The sequence below is a fragment of the Carlito syrichta genome, unplaced genomic scaffold (assembly GCF_000164805.1).
Source record: "Carlito syrichta isolate Samal-C Ts95f unplaced genomic scaffold, Tarsius_syrichta-2.0.1 Scaffold301555, whole genome shotgun sequence".
Lineage (NCBI taxonomy): Eukaryota > Metazoa > Chordata > Mammalia > Primates > Tarsiidae > Carlito > Carlito syrichta.
Genome location: NW_007245651.1, coordinates 351,306 through 376,892, shown reverse-complemented (window position 1 = coordinate 376,892; position 25,587 = coordinate 351,306). Strand labels below are relative to the sequence as shown.

Here is a 25,587-nt window from a genome sequence, read left to right as displayed (position 1 = left end):
AAAAAAAAAAAAAAAAGAAGCAACTTGGTAAGCAAGAAGGTAATAGTAACTTTAAAGCTGAGAAAATTTTAATCACGGGCTATTTGGTGTCCCTACAGGATGCTAAAGAGAACATATTAGCATGTGACTTTGAGTTGTTTTTCAGGAACCCTGGCCAGACCTTAGATAAGGAGGAACTGAGGATTGAATCTTGACCACTGTTCTTGATTCTACATTTCTTCCTGAGAGGCCTAGAAATCCCACCCAGGAGCCCGAGCTGACATTCTTTTCTGCTGACCCTAACAATTTAAGCAAAATATCTCTTCCTTCAGCAATTGCAACTCAGAAAATCTTTGAATCTGCCCATGACCTCTAAACCTCCCTGCTTCAAGATATCCTGCTCTTTTAGGCCAAAACCACTGTGTAACCTCCATGTGTTAATTTCCAACTTGCCTGTCATTTCTGCTTTACTGAAATTTATCCCTGACTTTAAAAACCGTTACTTGAGAGTCATCAAGGAGGTTGGAGTTAAATGTCAGCTGCTGATTCTTCTTGTTTGGCACCCTGCAAATAAACACTTTCCTTTCTCTCACTGCAAAACCTCAGTGTGGGTATCTGGCCTTCTGCTCCAAGCCAGTTTGGTTCGATGGCACGAATGGTCTTCTTTTTATTTCTGAGTTAGTGGCCCACAGTTGTCCTTTGGCGCTTGCTTATTTACTGTTCTGTGACTGTTCGCTAGACTCCCTTGCTGGTGCATTTGTCTTTACTAGTCGGCAAGAAAGAGTGTTAGCTCACTAAGGCAGGCATGTTCATCTTGTTTCTTTGTGTTCTTCACAGTGTATGCCCATCATAAAGTTTCTCAGGAAAAAAAGTTTATTTGGTTAATTATAAATTTGCTCCCCATATTTTATAGCATAAATCCTGAAGAGAGTGTGTTGAGATAATTTTTTTATTGAAAAAAAAGAAAAAATATCCCTAAGCATTCCATCTTGTTCTCTACTACTTGCATGTAATAGCTGACACTAAGGTATCAGGAAAATCTGTATGCAGGTAGCACAAGGTTAAGTTACTACAGCATGCTTTGTGGCCCATGTCAGTATAAATTTCTGTAGGTACAGCGTGAAATAAGGTTTTACTAGACAAGGGAAGAGAAGTAACATGGATTGGAGACAAGCATTTTACCTGAACAAAGATCTGTTTCTGATAACTAATGCCTCTGAACAACTTTATTCCCAAGGTCTAAATAATACCCCAGGAAGATGAATTGGTTTTCTAAAAGTGCATGCACGCGCATGCGCGCACGCACACGCGCACACACACACACACACACACACACACACACACACACACTATATCATATTATATATGCGATGCCATGTTTATTCAATGACTAACTTTATTGTGATTTTCTATTGGCCTGAGTGGAAAATTGTCTCCTTGTTATATAGGTAGAGAGCTATTTAAGAAATGCTGTTTAATTGATTTCTTTCTTAAAATTTTATTTGGTTGGTTGGATTTTTAAAAAATTGGTTTTCTTCTTTTTCTTTTCGTTTCAATAGAGACAGCATCTTGCTATGTTGCCCAGGCTGGTCATGAACTCCTAGCTTCAAGCAATCCTTCTGCCTTGGCCTTTCAAAGTGCTGGGATTATGGGTGTGAGCCACTGTGCCTGGTCCTCTTTAGTTGATTTCTGTCTTAGAATCTGGGTCTTCTGCTGTGCCACAGCCTAAAAGTCACTAGGAATTAGAACAGTGATGAAAATGACATAAGGTATTCAGAGCCCTAGTTTTTTGTTATCAAAGATTAAAAACCAGTTGCTTACATTTACTAGTTAGATGGACTTGTTTCTGTGTTACCTGTTTCTCTCATTGTTAAAATGCAAAATGCAGGGTGTGGTGGCTCACACCTGTAAAATCCAGCACTTTGAGAGGCCAAAGCAGCAGGGTTGCTTGAGCCCAGGTGTTTGAGACCGGTCTAGGCAACATAGCAAGACCTCATCTCTACAAAAATAAATAAATAGAAAAGAATTAGCTGGGTATAGTGGCGTGTGCCTGTAGTCCCAGCTACACTGAAGGCTGAGGTGGAAGGATCGCCTGAGCCAGGAGGTTAAAGCTATGGTGATCTGCAATCGTGTCACTGTACTGGGTTTCAGAGTGAGACTCTGACTCAAAAAAACCCAAAAACCCCAAAATATGTAAAACCCAATATGTAAAATGCAGATTGCATTGATGTGTTAAAGATTTTCTTTGTGTTTAGGTACAAAGAGGATGGTGAAGCTTTATTAATTTTACTTCCCTCAGAAGAAAAAGCTATGGTGCAGCAGCTTCTTCAGAAGAAAGTACCTGTGCAGGAAATCAAGTAAGAGCTACTTGTTGTCTTTATGTTACTAGAAAAATGAAATTATTATGTACAACTGATTCCTACCTCCCCCTAATCGATTCAGCTGCTTTGTTTTTTTATTTAAAAAAAAACCAAACACCTATCTTTTTAGAGTAGATAAGTTCACAGGGAAATTGAGAGGAAGGTACAGTGAGTTCTCATATACTCTCTGTTCCCCACACATATAGCCTCTCCCGTTATCAGCATCCCTCACCAGAGTGGTGGTCTATCTGTTTCAAGTGACCAGCCTTCACTGGCACATCATATCACCCCAAGTCCATAGTGGACGTTAGGGTGCACTCTTGGCGTTATACATTCTGTGGGTTTAGACAGTTGTGTTGACATTGTCGACTGTTACAGTGTCATATGGGATTTTCACTGTCCTGAAAGTCCCGCTCTGCCTGTTCATCCGTCTCTTCTCCCCCAGTCCCGGCAGCTACTGATCTTTTTTCCATCTCTGTAGTTTTATCTTTCCAGAATGTCATGTAGTTGGAATTACACGGTACATAGTGTTTTCATATTGGCTTTTTTCACTTAGCAGTATGCACTTAAGGTTCCTCCGTGTCTTTTTGTGGCTTGATCAGACATTATTTTTTGTATTGAATAATATTCCACTGTCTGGCTATAACAGTTTATTTATCTGTTCGCCTACTGAAGGATATCTTGATTACTTCCAAGTTTCGGATATTCTGAATAAAACTGCTATAGCCATTTGAGTGAAAGTAGAATTTAAGTTTTTGACTCCTTTGGGTAAATACTACCAAGGAGCATTGTTGCAGGACCAGGGTATGCTTGGAAGACAGTTTGGTAGTTTCTTAGAAAACCAAAGTGGCTACACTATTTTGCATTCCTGACAGCAGTGAATGAGAGTTCCTGTTGCTCCATATCTTGTCAGCATTTGTAGATAATCTTTATGAAGTTGAGGAAGTTCTCCCTCATTCTTACTTTACTGAGTTTTTAAAAAATCATGAATAGGTATTGGAGTTTGTAAAATGTCTTTTCTTCATCTAGTGATATGATCATGTGATTTTTCTTTTTTGGCCTGTTGATGTGATAGATACATTAATTTTTTTGGAATATTAAACCAGTATTACTGGGATAAATCCCACTTGGTTGTGGTATATGATTACTTTTATCCATTGTTAGATTCAGTTTGCTAATATTTTGTTAGATTTATATCTAAGTATTTCATTTTTAGGGGTGTTAATGTGAATGGTACTACATTTTTACTTTCAAATTCCACTTATTCATTGCTAGTAAATAGGAAAGTGATATACTTTTGTATACTAACCTTGAGTATTGTGATTTTGCTCTAATTGCTTATTAGTCCAGAAATTTTTCTTCATTCATGGGGTCTCACTCTGTCATCTAGGCTGGAATGCAGTGGTGCAATCCTAGATCACTGTAGCCTTGAACTCTTGAGCTCAAGCCATCCTCCCGCTTCAGCCTCCCGAATAGCTGGGATTATAGGCATGAGCCACATCTCCTGGCTTGGATTTTCTACATAGATGGTCATGCTATCTTCAGACAGAGACAGTTTTATTCCTTCTTTCCCAGTGACTATATCTTTTATTTCCATGTCTTATTGCATTAGTTCTGACTTCCAGAACAATGTTGAACAGCAGTGATGAGAGGGACCTATTTTGTCTTTTTCCTGATCTTAGTGGGATCAGGAAAAGAAAACTGATCTTCCAGTTTCTTACCATTAAGTATGATGTTAGCAGTAAGTTTTTTTTTTTTGTTGAGAACTTTTGCATCTATCATTATGAGAGATAATGGCCTATAGTTTCTTCCCCCTGTTATATCTTTGTTTTTGGTGATGTTGGCCTCATAGAATGAGTTAGGAAATATTCCCTCTGCTTCTGTCTTCTGAAAGAGATTGTAGGAAATTGGTATAATTTCTTTCTTAAATGTTTAGTAGATTTTATAGGTGAACCCATCTGGACTTGATTCAGTTTCCTCAATACATATTGTCCCATTCAGATTGTCTGTTTCTTCTTGTATGAGTTTTGGCAGATTTTGTCTTTCAAGGGATCGGTTCATTTTATCTATGTTATCAAATTTGTGAGCATCGAGGTGTTCATGATATTCTTTCAATTCTTCTAATGCCCATGGAATTTACAGTGATATAGTGATGTTTCTTCTTTCATTTCATTTTGTTTTTTGAGTCAGGGTCTCACTCTGTTGACCAGTGTGTAGTATGGTGGAATGATCACGGCTCACCACAGTCTCAACCTCCTGGGTTCAGGCAGTCCTCTGTCTCAGCTTGCTGAGTAGTTGGGACTAGAGGTGCTTGCCACCACACCTGACTGATATTTTGATTTTTTTGTAGAAACGAGGTCTCTCTATGTTGCCTAGGCTGGTCTGGAACTCCTGGGCTCAAGCAGTCCTCTTGCCGCAGCCTCCCAGAGTGCTGGAGTTACAGGTGTGAGCCACTGTGCCCAGTCTTTCATTTGTGATAATAATTTATATCCTTGCTTTTTTTTTTTTTTTCAAAATCTGACTAGAGGCTTATTAATTTTTTATTTTTTTCAAAGGACCAGATCTCTTGGTTTCATTTTTTTCCTTTTTTTTTAGTCAGGGTCTCACTCTGTTGCCCAGGCTAGAGTGCAGTGGCACCAGCCTGTGGGCTTAGGTAATCCTTCCTTCTTTAGTCGCTGGGACTACAGGTGCACGCCACAATGTCTTGATAATTTTTGGTAGAGATAAGGTCTTGCTATGTTGCCCAGGTTGGTCTTGAACACCTGGGCTCAAGTGATCCGACCCCCCTTGGCCTCACAGAGTGCTGGGATTACAGGTGTGAGCCACTGTGCCCAGTTGATTTCCTGTTTTCAATTTCATTTATTTTTGCTCTAATTCTCATTTCTTTTTCTTCTTTTTTTGGGGGGGGGATTTGGAGTCTCACTCTGTCGCCCAGAGTGGGGTACAGTGGCCGCTCCTGGCACCGCAGCCTTGACCTGCTGGGCTTCAGTGATCCTTCCGCCTCAGCCTTCCAAGCAACTGGAACTACAGGTGTGTGCTACCACGCCTGGCTAATTTTTTGATTTACTGTAGAGATGAGATCTTGCCAAGTTGCCCAGGTGGGTCTCGAACCCGTGGGCTCAGGCAATCCACTCATCTCAGCCTCCCAAAGCGTGGGATTACAGGTTGAGCCACCAGCCCGGCTCCATTTCTTCTTCCTACTTTGGATTTAATTTACCCTCTTTTGAGTTTCCTAAGTTGGAAACTTAGATGATTGATATTTTTAGGTACTTTTTTTTTATAATGCAGTTGTGGGTCACTTGAGAGTATGTTCTGAGAAATGCGTCATTAAGTTGTTTCCTTGTTGTATAAGCATTATAGAGTGTGCTTGCACACACCTATATGGGATAGTCTACATGTTGGTGTAGCCCACTGCTCCTAAGCTATAAATCTGTATAGCATGTGATGGTACTGATGAATACTGCAGGCACTTGTAGCACAATGGTGGGTGTATGTCTAAACATAGAAAAGGTACAGTAAAAATATGGTATAAAATATATAAAATAGTATGCCTATATAGGAGATTTACCATGGAGCCTGCGGGACTGGAAATGGCTTTGGGTGAGTCAGTCAGTGAGTGAGTGGTGAGTGAAGGTGAAGGCCTAGGTCATTACTGTTCACTATGTAGACGTCATAGACACTGAACACTTAGGCTATGCTAAATTTATAAAAAATGCTTTCTTCAAAAACAAACTAACCTTAATTATTGTGTTTTTTACTTTATAAACTTAATTTTTAAAAAACTTTTTGGCTGGGTATGGCGGCTTATGCCTGTAATCCCAGCACTTTGGGAGGCGGAGGTGAGAGGATTGCCTGAATCAGAGTTTGGGACCAGTCTGGGCAACTTGGCAAGTCTTTGTTTCTGCAGTAGATAAATACAAAATTAGCCGAGTGTGGTGGCACATGCCTGTGGTTCCAGCTACTTGGAAGACTGAGGTAGAAGGATCATCTGAGTCCAGCAGATCGAGGTTGCAATGACCTTGAGTATGTCACCACACTCCAGTCTGGGCAACAGAGTGAGATCCGACTCAAAACAAAACAAAACAAAACAAAACAAAACTTTCTGATTCTTTAAAAATAACGCTTAACTTAATACACAAACACATTGTACAGCCATGCAGAAATTCTTTTTTTCTTTATATTCTTATTCTATAAGCGATTATAGATCTATTAGATACTTTTTAATTTTATCTTTTACTTCTTAAATTTGTTTGATAAAAGCAAAGACACAAATACACAGAATCAAGATTATCAATATCACTGCCTTTCATTTCCTCATCTTGTCCCACTGGAAGGTCTTCAGGGACAGTAGCACACATGCAGCTGTCATCATCTGTGATAACAATACCTAAATCAGTAACACAGTCATTTATAATTATCAAGTATTATGAACTGTATATAATTGCATGTGTTGAGCTTTTATGCAATTGACAGTGCAAGTTTATTTACACCAACATCACCACAAACATGAATAATGGGTTGCTTATGATGTTATGACAGCTATAGTATCACTAGGTGATAGAAATTTTTCAGCTTCATTACTATTTTTTGGGACCACTGTCATGTATGTGACCTGTTGTTGACTAAAACAATGTTATGTGGTGCCTGACTATTCTGTATATTCATTCAGTGCTATAAATTTTCCTCTAAGTACTGCTTTTGCTACATCCCACAAGTTTTGGTAAGTTGTTTTTATTTTTATTTAGTTTAAGAGAAATCTTAAAATATTTCTATTTCCTTTTTTGATCCATGTATTATTTAGAAGTGTGTTGTTTAATCTCTGTGTATTTTAGGGTTTTTCAGTTATTTTTCTGTTATTTCTAGTTTAATTCCATTGTATGATTTATATTATTTTAATTTTGTTAAGGTGTGTTTTATGGCCCAGAATGTGTTGTGTCTTGGTGAGTATTCCATGTGAGCTTGAGAAGATGTATATTCTATTGTTGGATAAGGTAGTTTATAGCTGTCTGTTGTATCCAGTTGATTGCTATTGTTGAATTCAGTTATGTCCTTACTGACTTTCTGCCTGTTGTATCTGTCCAGTTCTTATATAAGGGTGCTGAAGTCTTTAACTAATAGTGGACTCATCTTTCTGGTTGCATTTCTGTCAGTTTTTTCTTTACATAGTTTGATGTTCTGTTAGATGCTCACATATTATCTGTTATTTTCTTTTTGGAGAATTGATCCCTTTATCATTATGTCATGTCTTTTATTCCTTATATTGTTTCTTGCTTTGAAGTCTTCTCTGTCTGAAATTAATATAGCTACTTATTTCTTTTGATTAGTGTTAGCATGATCTATTTTTATTAAGCTATTTACTTTGTGTCTTTATGTTGAAAGTTGGTTTATTGTAGACAATGTATGGATCTTATTTTTTGATCCATTCTGACAGTGTCTTTTAATTGGTGCATTTAGACTATTGATGTTCAAAGTTATTATTGATGTAGTTGGATTAATATCTAATATATTTTGTCACTGTTTTCCATTTGTTGCCATTGTTCTTTATTACTATTTTTGTTTTCTGTCTCTGCCTTTTGTGATTTTAAGCATTTTATGATTCCGTTTTCTCTGCTTTCTTTGCATAACAGTTACTATTATTATTATTTTTAGTGGTTGTTCTAGTGCTTTCCTATATACAGTTACAAGTAATCCAAGGCCATTTAAATAATGCTATAGCACTTCACAAGTAGTGTGAGTACCCTATTATAACAAAAATTCGAATTCTTTCTTCCTGTCCCATGTATCATTACCATCATTCACTGCACTTATATAAAGCATATATAAACATATATACATAAGTATGTGAGCCTACATATTCTAATACATTGTTGCTTTTACCTTTAAGATGAATTAAGTTTAATTAAAATTAAACTTACCTGCTAGATTAATTAATAAGACAGTTAATTTTATTTTATCATCACTTATTTCTTTCATGCTCTTCCTTTATGAAGATCTGAGTTTCTGACTTAATTTCTCTTCTCTCTAAAGAATTTTAAAACATTTTTTGCGAGGCAGTTCTACACAACATGTTCCCTTAATTTTTGTTTTTCTGAAAAAGTAATTATTTTTCTTTCACTTTTGAGGGATAATTTTGCAGGGTGCAGAGTTCCAGATTGGTGTTTTTTTTTTCTTTCATCACTTTGAATATCTCATTCCACTTTCTCTTTGTTTGTGTGGTAAGTCTTCATGAAGGGTAGTGTCTCCTGCCCCCCCCTCCCTTAACCGCAGCTTCTCTCAGGATTTAAAAAGTCTTTAATTTTCTGTAATTTAAAAATAATATGCCTAGGTATTGTTCTTTGTTTTTTTTTTCCTTCTTTCTCTCTCTCTCTCTTTGCATTTATTCTCCTTGGAGCTCTCTTAGTTTTTAGAACTGTGATTTGGTGCCTGCCATTAATTTGGGGAAATCCTCAGTCCTTACTGTTTGAAACATTTCTTCTGTTCCTTTCTTTTTGTTTTCATTCTGGTATTCACATTATGCTTCTGGTACATTGTAGTTGTCCCATAGTTCTTGGATGTTCTGTTCTGCTGTTTTCAGTTAGGTTTTGAGGTTTTTATCAAGTTCAGAAATTTTTCCTTAGCCAGGTCCAGTCTAGTAATAAGCCCATCAAATCATGCTTCCTTTCTGTTATAGTGTTTTTGATCTCTAGCATTTCTTTTTGTGCACAGGATTTCCATTTTTCTGCTTGTGTTGCCCATGTATTTGTGCATGCTGTTTTATTCGTTGGAGTCCTTAGCATATTATTCACTATTATTTTAAATTATTGGTCTGGTAATTTCAGCATCTCTCCATGTCTGTTTGTGATGCTTCAAAGTTCTGACTCTTCATATTGTAATTTCTTCTTGATAGTTGGGCATGATATACTATGTAGAAGGAGCTTGTGTAAGTAGCCTTTAGTGATGGTGGTGGTAAGCATAAGGTGGGGGAAGTAGGCCTGTGGTTAGGTCTCAGTCTTTCAGTGAGCCTCTAGACTGTGAACTGGCAGGTGCTTCTTGGTCTCTTCTTCCCTCTCACCCCATCTTAAGTGGGAATGGATGACCAGAGTTGGGTATTTTCCTTCCCCCAGTCAGTCAGAGTCTGATAAAACCCCAGCAGGCTTGGCTTTCATGAACCGAGGGAGAGCTATTAGGAATAAACCGCTCTGGCATCCTTCAGAATGGTTCCTTTTCCCCTTCTTCTGCTGGAAGTATCAGAGGATTTCTCTCCAGTATTTACCGTGAGAGCTTGGTCAAGCTCCTGGAGGTAAAACTCATGAGTGGGCGACTGTCATGTGGATGGGTGCTGGTGGAATTTTTATTTCTCAGACTTGTCCACACTGAGGCTCCAGAAGTTTATCAGTTACTGTTTAGGTTTTCCTCCCCACTTACTGGTTCCCTCTGCTGTTTCTGCCTATGACTCTGTTCCAATAAGCTGTGACTCCCTGTCTTTACGTCTGTCTTTGCTGTCTTAGGGATTGTGGTTTGTCCTGTATCTTCCCCTCTCTAATGAATTGAAGGAGAGTTGTTGATTTTTTTTTCCAGTCTGCTCAGCTTTTACCTGTCAAGCTGGAGTGGTGACTTTCAAGATCCTTACGTAGGGTCCTGGATATCGGAAGTCTGTCTTTTTTTTTTTAACTTAAAAAAAAGTAGCCTTTTCATAAGACCATTAGTGGAGAAAATGAGAGATGGAAAGGAAAACTTGTTAACTTCAGGTGGCACTGAAGTTTGAAAGAATTAAACTTCTTGGATGAAATTATTTTAGAGTTGTCTGTCCATTTCAGAGAGTTGTGCTCTCCTGTCACTTAGGATTTGTAGATTGACCATCAGTGGAGTTCATCAGAGTCTTACTTGTATTGGGGATGCTGAAACATGCTGACTTGATTTGCCTGAAAAGAATTTGGGAGGGAAGTTAGATGGGAGAGGAGTGATTGAGGATTACAAGAAACAAAATTGACCATGAGGTGATAATTGTTGAGGCTGAGTGAAAGTTTTCTACCTTAGTGCAGTTTGAAATTTTCTGTAATTAGAATAATGTGAAAACAGTGTCATTCACCACCACGCCTCACCACCCTGGTTCTATAGAAACAAAGTGATTCAGTCTGGGAAATAAGAGGGGTCTCTTTTGTGAAACCTAGACCCCTGTGGGAATTTTTTTTCTTTCCTGTAACTTACCTGGGCAGAATTAAGTAACATCTCTGTCATATTATGGCTAACTTCTAAATAGGAAAATTATTATTTGTAGTCCTTGGCCACTTCTTTATTACTTGAGATTGATATTTATGATAGTTGATTGAAACAAACACTTATACAAGGACATTAGCTTTCATTTATTATATTATATTGATGATTGATGTCCCCCGAAAGGCTACTTTCTATCTTTATTGAGTTAAGACGTAACTAATGCTAATTGTGGTGTTAATCTAAGTATCTTTCACTCATTCAGCATCGATGCTTAGAAAAGGCTGACCGTGTTGTTTCTTTTTATCTGTGTTATTTATAATATGCAAGAGAATCAAATTTATGTCTAGTTTAATTTTAGTCTAATCTGGTTCATAGATGAGAAATAGTTATTCACTTGAAAGTACTAAAGAACATAGGAAAATACTGCTTGCTATTTTCAGCCACTAAAATTGGAATGTCTTATTTTAACTTTTAACTTTTTGTTACAAAGAATCAATCCAGAAAAACTTATAGATGTCCAGAAAAAATTGGAAGCCTTTTTAGCCCAAGATCAAGATTTAAAAGAAAGAGCTCAAAGGGTAAGTCATTTTTGAATTGGATACTTTTATTGGAATGGAATGTTACAGTAAAGTTCACATTTTCTGCTGCTTCTGGAATGCATGGTCATGCCTCAGATTTTCAAGCATTGTAATTTCCAGATAGAAAAATGTAACTTATTCCTTAAAAATTTGAAAAATTTATTTTGTATAAACTTGGGAAAATCTCTATTTGTCTTTTTTTTTGGAGTCAATGTCTCACTCTGTCACCCAGGCTGAAGCACAGTGACACAATCACGGCTCACCACAGCCTTGACCTCTTGGGCTCAGGCAATCCTTCCACTCAGCCTCCTAAGTAACTGGGACTACGGGCACACACCATAATGCCCAGCTAATTTTTCTTTTCTTTTTTTTTTGAGGTGTAGTCTCACTCCATCGCCCAGGCTGGAGTGCAGTGGCATGCTCACACCCCAGCGTCGATCTGCTGGGCTCTGGCGATCCTTCTGCCTCAGCCTTCCAAGTAGCCGGAACTATAGGCACATGCTACCACACCTGGCTAATTTTTTTTATTTCATTGTAGAGACAAGGTCTCACCATGTTGTCCAGGCTGGTCTTGAACCCGTGGGCTCAGGCAAATTTTTTGATTTCTTTTTTTGTGTGTGTGTGTAAAGATGAGGTCTCACTATGTTGCCTTGGCTGGTCTTGAAATCCTGGACTCAAGCAGTCCCCCTGCCTTGGCTTCCCAAAGTGTTGGGACTATAGGTATGAGCCATTGCATTCATCCTCTATTTGTCTTTAGGTATATGGAAAATCCTCATAAAAATGATTTTTAGATGCACAGTGGCCTGATTTCTAGTATACTTGCTAAAGTTCTCAACTTTCTATTTCTTCAGTAAAGTTGCTGTAACTCCTGACTGTGCTCTCTTGACTGTAAGGTTAATATCTTTTTATGTTAGGTTAAATTTCCAGAAAACACAGAACTGTTTCTAAATATCTTTAGGAATGAGATATTCATCTATAAATGTCTTAATGTTCCCAATTTACTTCTCTGAACTTAAAAATCTTGACTAGCAAATTCATAAAGAAATCATTGTTTAATTTTATTTTTCCTTCTTTCTTTTTTTTTTTTTTTTGAGTCAGAGTCTCACTCTGTTACCCAGACTGGAGTGCAGTAGCATGCTCCTGGCCACCGCAGCCTCGACCTGCTGGGTTCAGGTGATTCTTCTGCCTCAGCCTTCCAAGTAGCTGGAACTCTAGGCACATGCCACCATGCCCGGCTAATTTTTTGATTTATTGTAGAGATGAGGTCTCACCAAGTTGCCAAGGCTGGTCTTGAATCCCTGGGCTCAGGCAATCATCTCACCTCGGCCTCCCAAAGTGCCGGGATTACAGGCTGAGCCACTGTGCCTGGCATGTTTTTTTATTTTTATTTTTGGAGTCGTAGTCTCACTCTGTCTTCCAGGCTATAGTGCAGTGGCATGCTCATGGCCACCGCAGCCTCGACCTGCTGGGCTCAATTATTCCTTCCACCTCAGCCTTTCAAGTAGCTGGAACCACAGGTGCACTCAACTATGCCTGGCTAATTTCTTGATTATTGTAGAGACGAGATCTTGCCAAGTTTCCCAGGCTGGTCTCGAATCCCTGGTTCAGACAATCTTTGCAAAGTGTTGGGATTATAGGCATGAGCCACTGTGCTTGGCATAATTTTATTGTTTTAATTGATAAATTATATTTATGGTGTGTAACATGTTTTGAAATATGTATACATTGTGAAATGACTAAATAATGTTAACTAACATAGACATTACCTCACATAGTTATTTGTGGTGAGAGAAATCACCTTTAGGTTAAACTTATTTTTTTTTTCATTCTTAGAGTATCCAGCAATAGATGCTTTGGAAACAGAAGATGTGAAATTATTTTGCAGTGTGCTTTCCAGTCTATCCAATATTTGAAATAATGCTTATTTGAGTTCCTATTACGAGACTCTTCATTTTCACCACTCCTGCACTGCCTTATATTGCAGTCACGAGATCTTTGCATATCCCACAGCACAACAGTGAGCTAGAGGGTAGGGGTTCAGAGTCTGAATTCTGTTTCAGCAGATGGGTGAAGTGGGAGGGAGAAAACGAAGAGGAGATATGGAGAGGCCACCCTGAGCTGATGGAGTAGTTTGAGCAGAAACATTGAATAGTCATACTTTGGTTTTTTGAGTCGGAGTTTCACTCGGTCGCCCAGACTGGAGTGCAGTGGCCGCTCCCGGCCACCGCAACCTCGACCTGCTGGGCTCAGGCAATCCTCCCGCCTCAGCCTTCTGAGTAGCTGGAACTACAGGCACGAGCTATTGCGCCCGGCTAGTTTTTTATTTATTATAGAGATGGGGTCTCGCCAAGTTGCCTGGTTGGGTCTCGAACCCGCGGACTCAGGCAATCCACCCGCCTCGGCCTTCCAAAGTGCTGGGATTACAGACTGAAATAGTCATACTTTTATGTGACAATTTTGAAACTTGGTGTTCCCAGCAAAGAAGTAAGTTTTATTTGAAGAGCAGATCTTACATTTTTTAATATTATATTTGTATTTTACCAAATACATTTTACAAAAATATCATTGTATTGCTTAACACAAGATTAATGATGAAGGGTAAAATGTGAATGTGTACTGTATGACAGGCACTTACTTGGTCATGAAATGACAATACAGTTTTGCTTAATCTATTACAACAATCAGTGAGGTAGGTGATATTGATTTGATTTTATAAATCAGTAAATTCTAGTTTGAGAAAATAAAAAATTGTGTAGGGAAACAAAGTTAATAAGTGGCAAGCCTGAGATTCAAATCCAGGTCTGACTTGAGAACTATGATGTTACATCAGGAGAAATGAATTCCAAAATATGAGAGACCCAAATGGTGAACTAGCGAAGCTGAACCTGTATACATTCACTTCACCTGAAATCCAGTGAAAAGGGTCCTCGAGCACATTGGTAGTTTTCTTTTTTCTTGAAATATTTGGACATGCAAACATTTGTTTACATGTTTTGTCTAGCAAACATACCTCAGGAGTTAAAACCTTCTAGGATCTTTGGAAGTAGTGTACACATTTAAAAATAATATATGAATTCTGATCTGTTGTGACTTACTGCATGCCTAGGAGGTCATTCAATTAACTATCAGGAAATATGAAGCATTTGAAGGATGTTGTTTCACTGGTTGGTGCATATAACAAATGAGCCTTCCAGAACACAGATTATAGAATAGCACCTTGAAATAAATGATATGATTTATTGGGTGTCATGCATGGTTTAGCAGGGTGGCTAACTGTGTTGCCAGCAGCAGCAAGCTATCTAGTTTCATAGAAGTGATTTTCTGGCTTTTGATTATAATCTGGATAGAACAGAAACGATAAGCAACTGGGGTGATTGCTTGTGGACAATTGCAGGGGAAAAAATTATCCTTGAACTGGTACCATTCATTGTTTTTCATACCTGTGGAGACAGAAAATGGTTTGGAGATTAGTTGGGTAGAGAGGATTAGTGTAAAGCTGGAAAAAAAAATGAAGTTTAGGAAATATGGAGACAGGAGTGAAATTACTTTAAGAAAATTCAGCTTAAAAAAAATACTTGCTTAGATGTGTTGTGTTGTCTGTTTATTTTACAAATGGATAAAGGATCAGGACCCTGCTTACATTTGGGTCTGTGTAGGTCTGACATGAAAATAGTTGTTGGTTTTTTTTTTTTTTTAAGATAAACAGAGGGAAAATGTTTCAACTTAATGGTGAATTACTTGAAATCATAACAAAAAGGAAAAGCTCTAGTAATAAACTTTTTCCTGTTATGATTTTATTAAGTTTCTTTTTTGAATAGTTGTCTCACTCTCTCTCCCAGGGCAGAGTGCAGTGGCACACTCATGGCCATTGCAGCCTCCATCTGCGGGGCTTGGGCAATCCTTCCACCTCAGCCTTCCAAGTAACTGGAACTACAGACACGTGCCACCACGCCCAGCTAATTTTTTTTATTTATTGTAGAGATGAGGTCTCTCCAGGTTGCCCAGGCTGCGTTTGAACCCCTGGGCTCAGGCAATCCTCTTATCTCAGCCTCCCAATTGCTGGGATTACAGATGTGAGCCACTGTGCCTGGCTGATTTTATTGTTTCTACACAGCAAAATAAAAATTGATCCTTAGACACGATAATAGCTATATCAATAACTAGCATTTATTGGTACTTATTACCATATTCCAGAAGAGATGCTAGGTATTGTGCATGCATTTTCCTCATTTTATTATCATAACACTCTAAGTAGAAGGTACTGCTAATATTCCTTTTTAGTATTAAGGAAGCTGACTTGTAGAGAAACAAAACATTTGTTCAGCTAGTAAGATTTGGAGCTCAGAGTAGATCCCAAATTTATATGATTCCAAAGCCCGTGTTTCCCTTATTGTATTGGAATAATCTTAACTTCTAAAATAGCCTTTTGGGAAGATGATATTCTGGGTTAGGTTGGCTTGATGAAATCAAATGCAAGGTCTTTTCTAATATTACATTTTTAAAAGGTAGGTTTTCATGTGTGTGGAATGGAGCTATGATGAAGTATTTTGTAGTTTTTCATTACTGTTGAATTTATCCCACTGGTTAGTTTTTTTTGGGTCTAAACTCATTTTATATTTCTATTATATGTCACACTTTTCAACCTCTTGTTTTTCAGTGTTTTGTCTCCTATGTACGTTCAGTATATCTGATGAAGGATAAGGAAGTGTTTGATGTGAGCCAGTTACCTGTTCCTCAATATGCCCGGTGAGTATTCGTAAGTAGTTTCGATACTGAATTCTTAGAACTAGAGGAAATTTGTTTCAAAACCGATTCTTTGAGAATCCTAATTTAAATGACTATGCCTTATCTTAAAAAAATCTGTTAAAGATCTGAAATGAAAAAGGTTAAATCAACTCTGTAGAAAATTAATCAAGTGTTCAGTTTTTATTGTCAGGAAGAAGTTTCTTATTTGTAGGTATAAATTCCTTAAAGTGGCATTGCCTTTTCCTACAGGTTTATCTTAATGGAGATGGAGAACAACTATAAGTGTTCTTTGAAATCTTCAGATATCTGTAGCCTTCTCTTGAACCTCTGGCCTGGATTACCATAGACATTTATGCTTTGCATATGAGTCTTTGTGCTGGTTTTTCTTATGGTAGGCTGTTTTCCCTTATTGCTTGACTATTCCTTCTGTCTTGATGTTTCTTACAGGTACTCATAGTTACCATGGCAAGGTGTTCCTGTTTAGAAATGGAGGTTGCTATTGTGTGAAATGGAGTGATTGGTTTTGCTTTGTTTTAGCATTTGAGGGATTGTTTTTTAACCTTTTGATATACAAAGGAGAAGTTATCCATTTTTCAATGAGATCCTACCCATAAGAGTGGGACAGTGTTCACAAAATCCTATAGAAGCACCCTTGAGGTTAATCGTACTTTGAATAGCAGCATAAAATTTTCCAGACTGCGGTGAATTGTTTGTTTATAAGACTAGCCCTCTATATTTGGCCTGCTCTCTAGGAATTTGAGTGCTTTTACCTTTAAATTATGTTGAACAAAAACTTGTATTGGGTGAGCTGCTGCTTTCTATTCTTTGTTGGATTGTACGTTTAACATAACAGATAATTTGTTGGTTGTAACATTTTTGAACGCTTTAAATTGCTTAGGCCACTGACTTTCCATTTAAGTAATAGATGGAAAACTACATGCCATGGATAACAAGTTTTTGTTTGCTTATCTATTTATGTTCCAGTTGCTGTTTTTACTGTTTCTGAATATGATTCATGGGTTAGGTTATTAGCTGACTTTTTGAAGTTCTGTCTTGGTTTTCCAATGTCAAATGGCTGAGATATTTGCAGATAGGAAGGGCAGAGGTTTTAACCCTGCAAGGCCATATTTAGGGACCTTTCAGTGGATGTTTTCTTGTAGCAGATTCCAGTAAATAGTAAATCTTACCTGTAGTTGAAGACTTGCTTTTAGTGGTGCTTAGATAACACAGCAAGAAATAAACTTTAGCTTACATTTTAGTATAGTTGAATTTGGTATTTTTAGTTAAATTTTGTATGCATTTTTAGATTTGTAATTTCCTTAAGGTATATGATTTCCTTCAAAAGAAGCCTTTGATACCTAAAGCAGTGCTATGTATATAAGATATAGTAAGAATTTAAAACATTTTAACAAAGAAATGTGTTCTGAATACCTTATGTGCAGGTCATTTTTTTTTTTAAGTTGGAATCTCACTCTGTAGCCCAGGCTGGAGTGCCGTGGCACACTCACGGCCACTCCAGCGTCAACCATGCAGGTCATTTTATTGGATGGTAAAATTGTAAAGTTTTAATAGGTCCTGCTACCTTCAGGGAACTCAGGTTTAGTAGCTGAGAAAGACACATAAATGTAAGTGGAATAGCTGAGAGACTCCTCTGGATCAATTTGTGATCCTAACTCCTAGCATCGGCAATTGTCATAGTGATGGCAGTATGTTCTCAGTAGTTGCTTATGTGCCAGGCTCCACTTTTAAGTGCATGACATCTGTCAACTGGTTTATTCTTACAACAACCTTGTGAGGTTTTGCAAATGGAAAAGCTCAGATATCAAGGGATTAAATGATGTTCCTGAGATTACACAGCTCATAAATGACAGAGTTAGGATTTGAACCTCGCAGTACTATTTCTGAACCCATGCTCTTCAGCACTACACTTCTTAGTGTCTGTGAAGCATGTCACACAGGAAGAGAGCAGTGGGTCCATATTATAATGCTAGCTGTTTATTCAGAAAAGTCCTTGTCTTAAGATTTTATTTCCAGTCCTTCAGTGGGAACTTAGTGAAAGCTGTTAGCTTTGATCCAGGCTGGGAAAGAGCTGATCTCAAATTAATTCTTGAACTTAGATGGAGAAAACAAGATTTTCTTTTCTTTTCTTGGTCTTTGGTTTATAACAAAATCTATTTTTAAAAAATAAAAACATGGTGCCACGTTCTGTTTCATGAGGGGAGTTGAGGGTTAATGATATACTATTCTTTGCAGAGAATCATGTTTTGCCCTTTCTGGTCATATCTTTTCTGGTTTATTTAGTACTTAACATTTTATGAAGTACTTTCATATAGTTATTTAATTGGACCCTCACAATGACTTTGAGCTAGGCCTGGCAGGTGTTATTATTCCATGTTATGAGAAAGTTGGAGGTGAGTGAATTGGAAATTGGCAGGTCTAGTACTTGAACTGTGATCATCTTGTTTCTGGTCCAGTGCTCTTTATCTTATTCTATGTTACTCTTTTAAAGAAAAACTGGCATCTGAAATGCTTTCTTACAGGTGTCTGGTGTATTTCAGCTTGCTTTTTGGAACATCTAACCTATTAGTATTGAGCTGTGTCTTTGAAGGATGTTTTTTTCTTTTATACAAAAGCTCTAGAACCGTATCTCTGTTCTTGAGACACTGTCCCGCACCTGTAAATATACCATTGGTGTTTGAGATAATCACTTCTGTTTTTTCTATATTTAAGGTCTCTTGGTCTTGCTGTGGCACCGCGGGTAAGATTTCTTCAGAAAATGCAGAAGCAGCCCACTGAAGAGTTGGTAATGAGCCAAGTCAATGAAATAATTGAGCCAAGGGCTCCCTCCCTCACCAATGATGAAGTGGAAGAATTTAGAGCCTACTTCAGTGAGAAAATGTCCATCCTTCAGAAAGGTGGGAAAAGGCTAGAAGGGACAAAGTGCAGACTGGCTAGCGGTGTTAATGATGAAGAACAGGAAGAAGAGGGGGAAGAGGAAGAAGGAGAAGAAGAAGAAGAAGAAATGGAAGACAAACTGGAAAAAGCAAAAGGACCTCAAGCTCAGCCTGTTCTTAACACTAGTGAGGTGCAGAAGATCAAGGAAGTTCCCATGCAGTTCTTGGACAGAGATGAAGAGGACGAAGATGCTGATTTTCTTACGGTGAAGCGGCGCAATGTGTTTGGGTTGGACCTTAAAGAGAGTAAAGTGTTACAGGTAAGTTTACTACCAGTGGAGGGTCTCCTGTTATGTCGGCTTACTGTGTGCTAGTTGTTGCCTTTTGGGGACTCAGGAAAAGTGAGAACTAAGAAAAACTTAAAATTATTTGCAGTGGACTCTTCCTCCTTCCCCTCATGTTTAAACAGAATAAGTGCCAGATGATTCTCATGGTTTTCATAACTTTGGGAACTCAGAGAGGTTGACAGCTTTATCAGAGCTTTCTGATGCTCTGTTTTAAAAGTAGCCAGAGTCTTGGTTATAACAAAGGAAGGTGATGAGGGCTCATGGTTTATGGCCTGAGGATTCTTTTTTTTTTTTTTGAGTTGGAGTCTCACTCTGTCGCCCGGGTTGGAGTGCAGTGTCACATTCATGGCCACCCCAGCAACTGACCTGTTGGGCCCTGACGATCCTTCTGCCTTAGCCTTCCAAGTAGCCTGGACTGCAGGCGTGTGCTACCATGCCTGGCTAGTTTTTTTTTATTTTATTGTAGAGACAAGGTCTCGCCATATTGCCTAGGCTGGTCTTGAAGCTGTGGGCTCAGGCAGTCCTCTCGTCTCGGCTTCCCAAAGTACTGGGATTATAGGCTTGAGCTGCTGTGCTCGGCCATTGCGATTCTTAACATAGCGCTATATGATCGATTAAATTGTAAGGAACAGTTGTAATTATTTAAATCTTTTTATACGTGAATTTTAATGAGACATTTGCTTTTATTGGGAACCAAGTTAGTATCCTAAGTAGAATTGGAGCACTTTTTTTTAAAGGCCAACTTATGAAGGCTTATTAAAAGCTTTTATGTAGATCCTTTGTTTCTCTATAGCCATCTGCTAGAAGGAACAAAAGAAATAATCCAGATAAAGCACCTGTTTTCTGGTATGCTTACGGGTTCACTGGAAATGTGTTTCTCTTTCTCCTCCCTTATTCCCCTTTATTCGATCATCTTCTAAAAAGAGAATTGAATAAAACATAAAGCTCGATTCTTATTATTTATATACTGTTTAATAAGATTCCAGTACTTATAGTAGTAGGAAATATATAGTAGATTTTGAACCATGAAACTTGGAAAAGTGTTTCTTTAGGTAACTAAATAAAAAAAGCAGCAAACGTGTTTATTGAGCACTTAATATGTGTTGGATATTTTCTAAACCTTATTGTATTTGGTCTTTGAAATACCCTATGAGATAGGTACTTTTGTATTGTTAAACAGGTGAGGGGGAAAAATCCTGTGGCACAGAGACAATATGATACAGTAGTGTGGTTCACATCTTGTAAGTAGCAGAGCTGGAGTTTGACCCGAGGTATTCTGACTTTAGTATTCATGCTCTTGACCAATAATCTTACACTGTCACATGCTGCTTCAAATTAAACCATTTTAAGTCTGCAGCTATGTCTCATTTTAACTGCAGTGAAACAAGAATAAGAAGTTAGATTTGTTTTAAATTATTTAGTCAATGTATTACTCTTTGCTACTTTCTAGGAAGCATGAATATAATTAAAGGGACAAACAAGATGGTAAAGGAATGATGTAACTTTATAATGACTTGTGAATTTTTCACATAAGTAAGGCATGTGTCTAAGGATTAATAGCTCTTGTGGCATTTGAAAAATTTAATATATGTGGTGAAACAAGCCTGGGCATGGTAACTCACGCCTGTAGTCCCAGCACTTTGGGAGGTCAAGGCGGGCAGATCAGTTGAGCCCACGATTTTGAGACAAGCCCGGCAACATACTGAGACTTCATCTGTACAAAGAAATAAAAAAATTAGCTAGGCATGGTGGCATGCACCTATAGTTCCAGCTACTCAGGAGACTGAGATAGGAGGCTCAACTAAGCCCTGGAGTTTGAGGCTATGGTGAGCCATGATTATGCTTCTGTACTCTAGCCTGGGAGACAGAGTGAGACCCCGACTCAAAAAAAAAAAAGAAAAAAATATGTGACAAATATATATGACAAAACAACTTTTAAACTTTCTAACTTTCAGTTATCTAAGTTAAACTAACTTTTTAAAGCATACACTTTGAATTTTGACAAATATATGCTGTAGTGTAGTCGTTAGCACTATCAAGAATGGTGTCATTACTCCACAACATTTCCTGATCCGTTTTGCAGACAATTACATTACCCTACACTCAACCTTTAGTAATGACTGATCTGATTTCTATGCTTATAGTTTTGCATTTTTCAGAATGACATGTAAATAGAACAATATAGTATGGAGCCTTTTGTGTTTGCTTTCTTTCACTTAGCATAATGTTGCGTGTATCAGTAGTTTGCAGTAGTTGGTTTCTTTTAATTGCGAAGTAATTTTTTTAAATTTTAAAAATATGGGGTACAATTTAGGGTCAGGTATACAAATGATTATTATGCAGGTACCCTTGATGATGAAGTGTGCCCCTTCCCCCTGGCGATTTCCCACTACTGCCAATCCCTTTTTTATAGTATTATGATGATTGTTTAAGGTCTACTTACGGGTGGGAACATGTGGTACTCAATTTTTTGTTTCTACGAAGTCCATCCAAGTTGCTGCGAAGTTCATAATTTTCTCCTTCTTTATAGCTGCATAATATTCTATCGTGTATATGTATCACATTTTTTGTATCCAGTCCTCTTTCAATGGGGGGCACTGTTGGTTCCATGTTTTTGGTATTGTGAATAATGCTACAATAAACATGTGTGTGCAGGTATCTTTTTCATAGAGTGATTTGAGTTCCTCTGGGTGTAGTCCCAGAAGGAGGATTGCAGGATTGTATGGAAGGACAATTTTTAGATCTTTTAAGAATTGCCAAACTGTTTTCCACAGGGCTGAGTAGTATTTTTGAATGGATGTACCACAGGTTTTTTTTTTTTTTTTTAAATGGCCATTGCTTATTTCCAGTTTTTGGTGATTTGTGACAAAAGTCACTATAAACATTACATACAAGCTTTTATGTATATAATTTTCTAATTTCTTTGGAGTGTGTAGTACGAGTAAGGGTTGCTGGGATGTATGTTAAGTGTAAATTTAACTTTGAGAAAACTCCCCAGTTGTTTTCCAAATTGGTTGTTCTAATTTGTATTCCTGCCAGCAGTGTATGGGAGTTCTAGTTGCATCAAATGTTATCAGTACATGCTAATGCCAGTCTTATTAATTTTAGCCATCTAGTAGGTATGTAGTGATATCTTATTGAAATTTTAATTTGCATTTCCCTAATAATTGAGCATCTTTTCACAGGCTTATTTGCTATTCCTATATCTTTGGTGAAGTGCCTGTTTAAGTTTTTTGCCCCTCTTAAAAATTGTGTTGCTTTCCTTATTAGGAGTTTTAAAAAATGTATTCTGGGCACATATCTTTTATCAGACATATTTTGTATTTTCTCCCAGTCTTTTGCTAGGTTTTACTTTAAGCGTCTTGCAAAGAGGAGAAACCTTAAATTTTGAAGTCTGATTTATCACTTTTAAAAAATTTATGTATGTGTCACATCAGATAAATCTGTGATTAACCCAAGGTCACAAAGATTTTCTCTTATGTTTTTTTAATAGAGGTTTTTTTTTTTTGTTTTTTTTTTTTTTTGGCTTCAGATCTCATTCTGTTGCCCAGGCTGGAGTGCAGTGGTGGGATAATGGCTCACCACAGTTTCGACCACCTGGGCTCAGGTACTCCATTCACCTCAGTCTCCTGAGTAGCTGGAGAAACAGGCACATGCCACCACACGTGGCTAATGTTTTGATTTTTTTTGTAGAGATGGGGTCTTGCTATGTTGCCCAGGCTGGTCTCCAACTCCTGGGCTCAAGCAATCCTCCTGCCTTGGCCTCCCAAAGTGCTGGGATTATAGGTGTGAGCCTATAATCGGCCTATTCTAGAGCTTTTATACTTTTAGCACTTATATTTAGGACTAGGATCCACTTAAACTTTGTTTTTGTATATGGTGGTAGGTAAGGGTCAAGGTTCACTTACTTTGCATATGGGTATCCAGTTGATCCAGTACCATTTGTTTGAAAAGGCTGCTTTTTCCACTGAATTACCGTGACTTTGTTGAAGTTGGTTGACCACGTAAGTCTGGATCTCTTTGTGCACCCAGTTCTGTTCTATATGTCTGTCCTTTCACCAACAACACACGTCTTGATTAGTGTCGCTTTATTGTAATTCTTAAATCAAGTAATGTCAGTCTTTTAATGATACTTTTTCAAATCGTTTTGGCTATTTTTGGACCAGTGCATTTTCATTTAAGTTTTTGAACCAGCTAGTCAATTTGTACATTAAACCTGCTTATGTCTTCAGTGAAGTTGCATTAAATCTATAAATCTGGAGAGAATTGACATCTTAACAGTATTGAGTCTTCTGATCCATGAATATGCTCAATCTTTCCATTTATTTAGGCTTCTAATCTCTTTTCACATTGCTTTGTAACTTTAAGCACAGGTGTCATGCACATGTTTTGTTAGAGTATCTCTTACTATTTGATATTTTTCAATGCTATTATAAATGATACTTTAAAAAATTTTGATTTCTATTTCTTTGTTGCTGGTATATAGAAATACAATTTTTGTATACTGATCATTCTAAACTGACCTATTAGTTCTAATTGCTTTTTTTTTTTTGAGTTGGAGTCTCACTCTGTTGCCCAGGCTGGAGTGCAGTGGCCGCTCGTGGCCACTGCAGCCTCAACCTGCTGGGCTCTGGTGATCCTTCCATCTTAGCCTTCCAAGTAGCTGGAACTACAGGCACGCCCTACTACACCCGGCTAATTTTTTGATTTATTGTAGAGATGAGGTCTCGCCTGCCCAGGTGGGTCTCGAACTCACGGGCTCAGGCAATCCACTCACCTCAGCCTTTTTTCAGAGTTCTTTGGGATTTTATCTGTAGCAGATTATGGTGTTTGTGAATAATGATTTCATTTCTTTCCTGTGTGCCTTATATTTCTTTTTCTTGCCTGATTATACTAAGCTGGGATCTGTACAGTAGCAGTGGGAAGGGTAGATATCACTGTGTTGTTCCTGATCTTTGAGAGAGGGAAGCATTCAACCTTTTATCATACATCTGATGTTAGTTGTGGGATTTGTTTTTTGTAATATGTTTGTCAGGTTGAGAAAGTTCCATTCTATTCCTAGCTGATTTAGCATTTTTACTGTAAATAGATGGTTACTTTTGTGAAATGGCTTTTTTCTAAACTGTTAAAGTGATCATGTGGTGGTTCCTAGTCTGTTGATTATGGTGTGTTCATGCCCCTACCATGATGAATCAAATTTAAATTCCTTTGAGAAATCCCACTTAAGCAAGATTTGTTTTTCTTGATCTATATTACAGGATTTTATTTGCTAATATTTTTGTTAAGGATAGTTCTGTTGTTGTGACAAATATTGGCTTGCAGACTTGCTTGGGAATATGACACATTTTAAAAGCTTTTTATATATTTTGCCAACAGAGAGGTCATGTTGATCATTGTCCTGCTAGCTTTATATGTCAATGACCATATGGTCATACCATCTCTGAATATTAACAGATATTTTTACTGTTGTAAAAAAAATTAGTAAGAAATGTCTTATTGTTTGAATTGTTCTTTGATTCTGATATTAATGAATATGAATCAGTTATCTGTTAATATTTCTCTGTGTGTGTGTATATTGCTTATACTTATTTTTTTTCATTATGATGTTGATTCGCCAGATGTCCTCAAACATTAAGGTTACTGTCTCTGGCTTTTAATTTTTCTTTATGGCCCCATCACACAAAATTGTTCATTTGCTTGTCTTCCATACTGTATTCTAAATTTCTTGAAAGTATTGGCTCACTGATCAGAATGTGTTCAGGGGCTTGGTATAATGTCTAGAAGTGAGTGCAAATTTCACAAATGTTTCATGAATGAAGAAGGAGTGAATTATAGAATTGCTTAATCTTTCACTTGGTTTTGTTTGCTATGACTTGTATAGAAGTCATATGTAAGATTTATTTTTGGAAAGCCTGTATTTTGTAAAACTATATAAAGTTTACCTGATTGACTTATAATGATGCCAGAGATATGGCTCAACTTTCTATAAACATAAGCATAAAAAGCTTTTTTGACTTTAAATGATATACCTATCGGGCCAAGCTTTGTAATTTAGATAGTTAATAATAGTATCTAATTGTGATGATGTAAACTTCTGTTTACTGAGATTACATTTGCATCATACTACAAAAGTTCTGTCTTTAAAATACACATGTACCTGCATGATTTTTTATTATAACCAATTTGAAATTATGGCATATCTGTCGAATGTGAGGAACACTTTGGGATAGTTGATAGGAGTTTGAAATGCTGATCAAGAATTGTTTTCTTGCTGGGCTCGGTGGCTCAGCCTGTAATCCCACGACTTTGGGAGGCTGAGGTGAGTGGATTGCCTGAGCCCGCGGGTTCGAGACCCACCTGGCAGCGAGACCTCATCTCTATAATAAATCAAAAAATCAGCCGTGCATGGTGGCTCATGTCTGTAATTCCGGCTACTCGGAAGGCTGAGGCGGAAGGATCTCCGGAGCCCAGCAGGTCGAGGCTGCAG

The 25,587-nt window shown here is 37.7% G+C and overlaps 1 protein-coding gene across 1 annotated transcript in view; it reads left to right on the top strand.

The window, feature by feature from the left end:
• The window catches only part of DDX10 (DEAD-box helicase 10), a 273,197-nt gene that overhangs the window by 45,657 nt on the left and 201,953 nt on the right, over positions 1-25,587 (top strand). Inside the window, exons 10-13 of the mRNA XM_021710807.1 lie at positions 2,235-2,336; positions 11,026-11,113; positions 15,771-15,859; positions 18,590-19,073. Coding sequence (XP_021566482.1) covers positions 2,235-2,336; positions 11,026-11,113; positions 15,771-15,859; positions 18,590-19,073 — 763 coding nt within the window. The remainder of the gene's footprint in view (positions 1-2,234; positions 2,337-11,025; positions 11,114-15,770; positions 15,860-18,589; positions 19,074-25,587) is intronic.